The 10,679-nt window shown below is 35.1% G+C and overlaps 1 protein-coding gene across 10 annotated transcripts in view; it reads left to right on the forward strand.

The window, feature by feature from the left end:
- Positions 1-10,679, forward strand: part of CLEC2D (C-type lectin domain family 2 member D) — a 123,641-nt gene that overhangs the window by 50,011 nt on the left and 62,951 nt on the right. For 8 of the 10 annotated variants that reach the window (XM_063786319.1, XM_063786321.1, XM_063786322.1 and 5 more), the window contains one exon: positions 383-440. In XM_063786319.1, the coding sequence (XP_063642389.1) occupies positions 383-440 (58 nt within the window). Of the gene's footprint in view, positions 1-382; positions 441-4,081; positions 6,617-10,679 lie in introns of those variants that run through there. The other 2 variants (XM_063786328.1, XM_063786327.1) reach the window with 2 other exon arrangements.

Consider the following 10,679-nt stretch of genomic DNA (forward strand, 5'->3'; position numbering starts at 1 on the left):
TTTGGGGTATGAAAAGAAAACTGTAATTTAAACTTTTTTTTCTCATAAGCTATTTGTATTGAAATAGATTACAGATTGTAAGTGGGCAAGAACTATGTTATGTATTGTTGTACCTAACTGTGGTCATACCTTGCAACCCACTGAGTGACCAAAATGCACCTTCTCGATTGTAAATATTTAGTATTAACATGATGATAATAAATAGATGGACTAATCAGTTCACGAAAACTTGCTCTTTGGCCAAAATCACTTAATACTAATGTGAGAAAGGACGTAAAAATAACCTTGCATTCTGTGATTTCTGATTCTTCCAAGATATCACAGCCACAGCTCTGTCTTGAGAGAGTCAAGAATGAGGGCTATTTATTTTGTGATGTTACAGGTCTGCCCACATCAGTGCCCACCAGGAAAACTGCTGCTGTGTTATCAAGAATTTAAAGGTAAGAAACCATATCTATGTAGGTAAATTTTTAGACTCTATTCAGAAGATTATTTGTTTGTAGGGGGTTAGGTTAAGTATTATTATATTTTGTAGAGCTTGATAATAGTTATCTAGATAATCCCTGGAGAATTAAACAAAGCAATGTTGAAGATGTCCTGCTTATGTATTGTGTTAAAATTCAGTTTATACTTGGTTTAAAGTGGGAGTGAAAAATTTAGCCTGAAGACATGTATATTTAATTTGTTGTTCAAACAAGCTTGGGGTTTGTAGGTTTTGATTATTTTTGAATATTGAGTAAACTCGGTAATACAGTGTATTCTTTCCATTCAAATCCTGAGAAAATATATTGGCACTGCCAAATGCAGGCATGCTCAATGAGTAATGAAACTAATTTGGTGTTCGTATTGGTCAGGATCCATTTAGAAGACAGAAATCATACCAGCAATCTAACAGGAAAATTTATATAAAGAATTATCAGCATGGTTGAACCTGGGAATTAATATAAATGATTGAACAGTTTTGGTTCATTATTTACAGAGAAACATGAATATGTATACAAGATACTAATTAGTATCTGTTATTTAAGGACATCTTAATACTTTACTAGGATGACAAATTCAATATCATATAGACATTGCTCTATTTAACATACTTATCAGTTAATTATTATATTTTTAAGGCTTTAGTTAAATTTATCATCTATTTGCATATATATATCTTTATATGTGAAAACGCATGCATAGAAACATGTTAAATTCTTTACTGTAAATGTTCACATAAATAGTACACATTAGTAAAATTAGATTTGTCCTTTTTTTCTGTAAAATGAGCAAATTTTCTGTGTTCAGATAACAGATACCCATTTTTTTCTAGCAATCTATTCTGATAACTTTGCTCTTCATGTATTTTAACAAACAACTTGTCTTTGGGAATGTTAAAAGTTCCTGATAATCTTTGCCCTTGTGGTGGTATATCTATAAAACACAGTATTGTGTTTATATCTTGTTTCTTTTGACCATACTCAATTTTGCCTTTCTGAAATTTAGGCCCCAAATTAGAAAGAATAGAATGGTTGTGAAGTCTTTTTATGTACAATCAAATTTTCAGGTTTCTTGGAAAGGCCCCCAAGTAACATATTTTTTCCTTTGTTTTATTCAAAGAAATGAGGAAAGAATAATAAAAATAATCTACTTTGTTTGTATTCAAAATTTGATCATTTTACAGCCACTGTGAGAATACTTTTGTTTAACAAGTGTAAGTCAAAATTTAAAAGCTGATTAATCTAGAAGAAAGTGCTGTCTTCTTAGGTTGATTACAAATGTTGAAAGATACAATGTAAATGTGTTTCAATGATTGTATACTTTTCAAATTAAAAGATGCATACTCATATTTAAGCATAGACTGGTATAATTGTTTACAAAAATATTTTGCTTTTTAGAGCCTAGATTTATAAACTCTTGTCAATTAGTGGCATTCTTTTTTTTTTTGAGACGGAGTCACTCCTGTCACCCAGGCTGGAATGCAATGGTGCAATCTCGGCTCACTGCAACCTCCGCCTCCCGGGTTCAAGTGATTCTCCTCCCTCAGCCTCCCCAGTAGCTGGGATTACAGGCACCTGCCACCATGCCCGGCTAATTTTGTGTGTGTGTGTGTGTGTGTGTTTTTAGTAGAGATGGGGTTTTCGCCATGTTGGCCAGGCTGGTCTTGAACTCCTGACCTCAGATGATCCACCCGCCTTGGCCTCCCAAAGTGCTAGGATTACAGGCGTGAGCCACTGTGCCTGGTCGGGGCACTCTTCTTATACCTTATGAAATAAATTAATAAACTTGCAGTTAAAGTTCCCATACTATTTCTCTCGTCTTCACCTATCAGTATCCACCACTGTAACATGCTGACTCCAGGACTCCTTCCTCTACTAAAGAAAAAAAAAAACCTCTCAATGATTTAATCTGTATGAAAATATTTTCTGGGCTTTACATAGGCTTAACGTAGATTTCCTTGAGTAATTCTGATTTAATTTTGTTTTATAATGGTTTGCATTTAAAAACAAAAACTTGAAATTATCAAACAGGCTATATGATTACAGATTCAAATTCAATCTTGGAACATGAAACTCTACTGGAATTTATATCAGTTCATATAACTGAGTTCATTGTCCTCATCTGAGCCTCCCAGGTAAAAAGAAACAAAGATCAACATTTATACAAATAATAGGCACGTTGTAGTATGCTTGGTCATTGCTTATTTTGAGGACTACCTTTCACTGAGAATGTTATTAAATACCTTGGTAAGGCTTTACTTTCTACTCAAAAACTTCATTGCTCCTATTTGCAATCTTTAGTAAAAAATAGAGATAACAAATGGAATTCAAAACCAAAAATTGGCAATGCCCTCAGACTTTATAACTTCCAAGGCCTAAGATATTGCCATAAGCCTTGATGACATACATAGATTCTTTCTTAGGGCTTAATTCCAGGCCACTTCATGAATTTAGGATACTTCCCTATGGTAAATGGATATGACTAGATATCATCAGTCTTATCATTAAACAGGTACAAAAATCATTTCTAAAATAACTACTCATGACCTTGAACATGGAAGTGTAGTCTTCTGAAAGAAACCCCATTTAAAAAAATCCACCCTTACCCTTCTACAGAAAGGAACTTAGCAGGTGCGGTAACAACCAGCATGGCAGTAAAATTCCAAGAAGTTGATCCTTGGATTCATGTTTCTTAAAAAGACAGACATCATTTCCTTTTGACCACTGCATATCATCTTCTTTTAATTGCTGAGTGTCCGTTGAATTGGGAGACTTTCAACTGAGGATACTTAACTGTCTTCTAAAATCAGAAAGCTCTAGGGAGTAGAAAACTGCCACCCAGCACGAACAAACAAAATCAATTTTGTGATTCTTCTTCATCCTATTCCTTTCTGTTTGCTCTTCTTTAACCTTGCCTACTACTGTACTGTAGCATATCATATTGACAAGAGACCAATTTCTCAAAATGCTTCCTCTCCATCTTTCTACTGTTGGCACCTATGGTCTTCAGTTGCTCAAAGAGAAACAAAATTCTCTTGTGCATTTTCTTCAGACCATTTCTACCACTTTCAATTAACTGATTATTGGCTCTGTCATCCTCCATCCAACCCTGCTGTCATGGATTTAACAGCTGTCTCTTTAAAACATGCATTCTCAGCAGGAGTGGTATCACCCCCACGGACGCAAAAATCTGTTCTTATGAATTAAAAATGTCTTATGGTTTTTATGTATAATCATGGTTCTACGCGTGGTACATGAACAGGTATGCATCTATATGGTATTAAAATTTCTTGGGTATGGCAATTAGAAACAAAATGTCTAAAAAGGCTCTTTAGAAAATAATATTGAAAAAAGTTGACAAACATTACTTAAATATTTCAGAAAGTCAATTCTCTTTTAGAGGTCTTATCTGGTACTTAAATTACCTTTACATTATTAACGCCAACCTTTAATCTTGTAAAAAAGTGGATCTTAACCCTACTCAATGAAATGCTTCCATTGAGGTCATTATATCCTTATCAGCTAGACATAGCTCATCAGACACATGTACTAATTTCAACACTATCATTACTATAGTAGTCTGTCTTCTGTTTTTTCAGAAACACTCCAGCCTGCTTTGCAGAAATTATTTCGCTCTACTTAGAAAATCTGACCAACTTAAGGTACCAATGATTGACTCACTCCTGTTAAAATGAAGGCTACTTAAATTACCAACGGGGCTGTGCTCTTCTAGGATACTGTTTCTTATATGAACATCACTTCTGCTTTAAAGACTCAACAAACCATTTAAAATCCATCAGCCAAGTTTGGTATTATCCTTGATTTCCTTTTAAGGAATTCCCGAGCGAGTGCTTATGCTATAGCAAAATGGTTCTTTCTACACCTCATAAATACAGTCAAGTAAATAACCATGACTAAGCTAAAAGAAAAAGCCATCCAGCTCTTTGAAACAGACCCAGCAATACATTGGGATGTTTTAATGGTCTGGGTTTAGTTCTGGGTCCCTGGCTTTGTGGTCTATTCCAAGGACTAAAACAATTGTGCTGGTAGTTTGTCCGTGTTGTGGTTGGCTGTTTACATCCTATCCAAAATTTTAGTTGCTGTTTGCACAGCCATTGTCACATTACATGATTCAACAACTTATCTTGTAACAAAAGCAGCTGGAAGGATTAACTCTAGTCCAACTTCAAACAACATTTTCTGGAAAATCTCCTGATTCACAGAATTTCAGCCATGTATTTTATTGATTGAAATTTCCCTCCTTCATCCTTTCTAGTTTTTGTGGGTGAAATCACAGAATTGTTGAATCCTAATGTTGGAAAATACCTTCAAGTCTATTTAGTACCAACACCCCAATTAATATCAGAAACTTCTCCACAGATACTTTGTGAAGTCTGGTATAAAAAGAAATAATTTTAAAGGTTATATGTCATTTGAGTTAAAAATTAGCATGAGTTCTGCTTCTCTACACCTCCCTTGCACCTACACCCTGTGTAATGTGACTTCACACCTCCTCTCATCAGGATGAGAAGTCTATTTATCCCACCCCTTGAATCTGAGCTGGCCTTTTGACTTATTTGTCTAATAGGATGTGGGGGGTGATAGTGTTTAGTTGCAAGTGAAGGCCCTTCTACCTTTTGGAACTCTGCCCAGCCACCATGTGAACAGCCTGGGATAACCTGATGGAGAATTAGAAACACATGGATCTAGCAGCCAAGTGGACAGTGAACTAACTGTCCCAGATGTAACTGAGGTCATCGTAGACCAGCCAGCCCTCAGCTGGCCAGTCAGCTGCCCATAGACGCATGAGTAAGCCCAGAACAAATCAGATGAGCAAAGACCAGATCAATAGAAAGTTCCAGCTAACTTGTAATCTCCAGAGCAAAACTAAAGCCTTTTGTTTTAAGCCACTAAACTTTGGAGTAATTTGTAATGAAGAAAATCCTAACTGACATAGGCAGCAAACTACAATTATAATTATATGTATTTATTCTATTAGAACCCTATTTTAGCATTATATAATTCCATTAATTATATTTGAAGTGATTTCGAGTAATTCGTTTGTTCTGATTTGATTGGTTAAAAGATTTTTTTTTTCTTAGAAAGTATTCCTTTGGGTTGTTTTTGTCCGTGTTTAGCTGATAACTGCAGTGAATCCTAATTTAGGAAAGAATATTGAGAAACCAGAAGCAGCTCAATTATGCGCTAAGCAAGTGCTAAGTAATGTGAAAATTTTCAAATAAATGTAAAAAAAAAACTAAAACGGCCCTAAAGACCTACATTTTTCTTAGCATAATAACAAAATTGAGACAGAAAATTGAAAATATATGTAACACAGGCCAGGCTCGGTGGCTCATGCCTGTAATCCCAGCACTTTGGGAGGCCGAGGCAGGCGGATCACCTGAGGTCAGGAGTTGAGACCAGCCTGGCCAACATGGTGAAATCCCATCTCCACTAGAAACACAGAAAAGTTACCCAGGCGTGGTGATGCACGCCTATAACCCCAGCTACTCGGGAGGCCGAGGCAGGAGAATTGCATGAACCCAGGAGGCAGAGATTGCAGTGAGCCAAGATGGTGCCACTGTACTCCATCCTGGGTGACAGAGAGACTCCGTCTCAAAAAAGAAAAAAGAAAATATGTGTAATACAAAGTGTATGACATAGATTGAAATTGCAATAAGATTTCATAGAAAATAGATTTACTGCAGTGCAACCTCATAGGAGACAAACATAATTTGAGTCTTAAAAATATTCATAGTTTTCAACAGGCAAAGTAGAAAATAAGGGTGTTTAATCCGAACAACGTGAACAAAGGCATTCTCACTCCTTATAATGTCTCCTGAAAAATGGTTCTATTAACTGGCTACAGTTTCCTAGAGAGTTTAAATTGTCTTGGAAAATTTATACTTTTTTTTACACCATCATTTATCCAATAGCCACTGAGTGCCTACCATGTGGTAGGCATTTCTCTGTGTCCTTGGGATACAACAGTGAAGAATCAGGCAAAAATAATTGTTATTGAGGTGCTTGCATTCTGTACAGGAATCCAGTCCTCCATTGCCATTTAGGCAAAATCACTTAACCTATAAGTTAACCAACAATTTAAGTCATCCTGTACTCTTCATTTTAACACCAAAAAAAAAAAAAATTGAAATAAAGTAGTAATAATTGGACATTACTGGTTGTGTCTTAAGCCTGAAAATCACTACTGATGAATAAAAATATCTGAACATAAACCTGTGAGCAAAACAAGCTATCTGGGGTTCAATTTCAGTCAAAATTGGAATTACGTTTAGTGATTATGCCTGTTCGACTATTTTTGCCTGGAAATGTTTACTTGTGTAGCAGTTACTTGCTTCCTAAAGTAGAATACTGAAAATTTTTCATGAAGTGCAAAGGACAAATCAAAAGTAAACTCTAGTTTTACAGTGTCCCCATGTTTATTTTGAAAGGGCCCTGGTAGATTGTATTGAGATGCAGAGTGCAGTTGGCTTCCCAGACCTGGGAAATCAGACTTGGGTTCCAGCCCTATTAGTGGGTTACCTTGTAAATGTTGAAAAATTATTCTGTGTGCTTGCTTTATTATTTGAAAAATAGTACTTTTGGAAAAACCACCTTCTGAGCCCAGGTATTACAGAAAATTGATTATATAATAATTTATTTGTTCATAAGAAATATTTTTGAGCATCTACTATGTAACAGAACCGTTTGTTGATTCACAATACTAAGAAGGTCCTTGCCCTCCTGGGCTCATATTCCCATGGAGAGGGCCTAATAATAGTAGTACTAGTAGCAACAATAACAAAATAAGAAAATAAATAAATACTTATTCAGTTTTATTTATTGTGTAGGAAGTAAGATGTTCTGAAGGGGAAAAGTTGATAAACTTGTTCTGATTGGTACAGAACTGTTTTTTATTTGTTCTGTTTTGCTCAGTTGAGAGGAAACAAGAGCACATCAAAGGCAAAAACAAAAACAAAACAAAATGAACCAATAAGCCTCTAAGGTAGCAGGTGAAGCTCGTCACAAACAGTTGTAGAAGTAAACTTGAATTGCCGCCAAGGAGTAGATTAAAGTCTATCTCCACCAGACCAAGATAAGTTAGTTGCTTCATGACTCTATAGGTGTTTAAAATCCAAAATTACTTTTAGAATTTTTTTAATTTTTGTTTTTTTGAATTTTCCCTTTTCCAAGCTGCTTGATATAGAAGGCAAAAGTTACTTTTTCTTATCCATTTCTGCATTATGAAGGGAAGAAATGATTGGTGGCTGCCTAAACATAAGTGGATTGGAAAGACTGGTTAAACAAACAAACAAAAAAAACTAGATGGATGCATTAAGAATATTTAAATTTTTAATTTTCCTACCAGAAATGTTTTTCTACTATGCCTACTTTTTAACCCATGCCATGTGTATTGAAGAAGTCTGTGGAATGGGTGGGGCAGGGAGGTAAAGCAGAGATAGACTTCAAATCCAAGCATGTAGCACAGAAAACACACAGAAGGAATCTCATTGGCCCTGCCTTGAGATCTTTCTACCATAATATAAACAGATTACTCTGCCAAAAGTAATTTCTAAGCCACTATATTAAAATGAAGTCAGAGATGATCTTTTTTTTCCCTTTAATTATTCTGTCTTGGTGATTGTCCAACTCCAGCCATGAGAAAAGTGGAACTAGCTTTATAAACATAAAAGCAACTAATTGTAACACAGCAAAGAATTCAATCAGATTTTGGAAAAGTGGGAAGAAATAGATGACAAATTATGAAGAGCAAAAAGATTGGGGTAAATTTCATCAAAGGAATTAACGTTTAATTCGAGCCTTCGACAACTGCTAGGATTTTTCTAGGCAAAGGGCGAAGGAGTTCAGTGTTGTTTGGACAATGGTCCGTGTGCCTGGAGCAAGGGCTTCACAGAGGCACATAGTGGAAGGCAACGTCAGAAACATAGATGGCAGATCTTTTTTCTTTTTAACTTTAAAAGACTTAATTGACAAAAATTGTATATATTTAAGGTGTACAATGTGATGATTTAATGTACATATACATTATGTGATGATTAGCACTATCAACACATGCATCACCACCCATATCATTTGTGTGTGTATGTGTGTGTGTGAGGAGATATGTTCTTAAAATCTGCTCTTTTACCAAATTTCAAGTACACAGTACAGTATTATTAACTACACTCAACACATTGTACATTAGATCTCCAGAATTTATTCATCTTAGGACCGAAATTTCATACCTTTTGACTAACATGCCCCATTTCCCCAACCGTCCAGCCCCTAGCAGCCCCTCTTCTACGCTCTGCTTCTATGAGTTGGACTTTTTTAGATTCCACATATAAGTGAAATCATATAGTATTTGTGCATCTGGCTCATTTCACTTAGCATAATGCCCTCTAAGTTATTCATGTTGCTGTAAGTGCCAGAATTTTGTTCTTTTTTTGTAGCTGCAAATTATTTCATTATGTTATATACATACACTGTATTTTTATATATATATATATATAATGCGTACCACCTTTTCTTTGTTCATTCATCTACTGATGGACACCCAGAATGATACCATATCTTGGCTATTGTGAATAGTGCTGTAATAAACATGGGGTGCAGATATTTCTATGAGGTGTTGATTTAATTTCCCTTGGATATGTACCCAGAAGTGGCACTGCTGGATTGTATGATGTTCTATTTTTAGTTTTTGAGAAACCTTATTTTTTTCCATAATGGCCATACCAATTTTTGTCTCCACCAACAGCATATAAGATTTTTCTTTTCTCCACACCCTCACCAACACTTGCTATCTCTTCTCTTTTTGATAGTAGGTAGACAGTAGATCTTTAATGCCTTACTAAGGATCATATTTTCACCATGCCTTGGAGTTGCAGTTTATGTCATAAACATTGACTCAAATACTATAACCAAAAATTTCCCCTCAAACCTAATATTTTTTAACCTGCCTGAAATATGGTTAGACATGCCTTCCTCATGGAAATGTGCCTTCATGGTTTGAGATTCAGGGATAACCTCAGAATTATAATATCCAATACATAGTAAATTTATTTAATTATCTGATTTTGCAATAGCACATTACGGTGACAGATAACCTAACTTCTCAGGGTTAAGTTTTCTGCAAAATTTTCTTTCGGATGTGTGCTTTAAGGCTGCTTGATTTCAGATCTAACAAGTACAGAAGGAGGAAAAGGTCAATGTTTGGAGTGAATTCTGGACTAACTGGGTGGATATAGCCTTATCCTGAATCACTTTAGAAGATTGCTATCGACATCATTCCAAAAAGGTGGGAATGTGCGTTTTCCATCATGGGACAATTTTCATCAGATTTCTACTCTACTGATGTCATTACGTGTCCTTCCCCAAAAGTATCAAATACTTCCAAACCTCACTTTGGTTGTATATTATTTTGTAATGACAGATTTGCCTAAAATGTTTCCCTAAGTAATCTATTTTCTAAGTAATTGGCACAAAATGAATTTTGCTTTGATTTTTGATCTCTTCAAAAGTTGTTGTTTTAACAAGTATTATAACTCCTCATGTATGGGATATAGGAATTGAGCCATTATTTTAGCCATGTCATATGCACTTGAATTTATATAATTCAATTTGGTGATGAATTATTAGGGTAAGCAGATGTCTATTTTTCAGAATTTTATTATGATAAGTCTTCTTATCAGGTACATTCACCATTTTCATTTATTTGATTTCCATGCATAATTTGGCATATTTTTAAGAAAGGTGGACATTCAAGAGATTTATGATAATAAATACTTCTGTTTTTTAACTTTAACTTCACAGTTAAAAGGTATAACTTATTTTCCATCAGAATAACTAAAGATTTAATTACATATTTTCTATAGCTTGTGTGTGTGAGCCGTGGGTAGAAGACAATATGGAAGAAAATGATGTAATATTAAAATTAAAATGGGAAGAATGATGGAATGGCAAGAAGAGTTAAGGTCCCTTCCCAAACTCCTTTAATTATGGGATTCTGGTGTCAGAGTTAAAAGAATGAACTTTAATCAATGTTCTGCCACAACTCAATTGTGTACTGGTTTAAAAAATGATAGACTATGATGGATGCACAGGGATTTAGCAATTATTTACTAAAATTTTCCTGGAGATGAGCCATTACATGGAAGGGATCAATGAAGTCCACATATACACGTCAGGATTAGA

Source organism: Pan troglodytes, chromosome 10 (assembly GCF_028858775.2).
Source record: "Pan troglodytes isolate AG18354 chromosome 10, NHGRI_mPanTro3-v2.0_pri, whole genome shotgun sequence".
NCBI classification, from domain to species: domain Eukaryota; kingdom Metazoa; phylum Chordata; class Mammalia; order Primates; family Hominidae; genus Pan; species Pan troglodytes.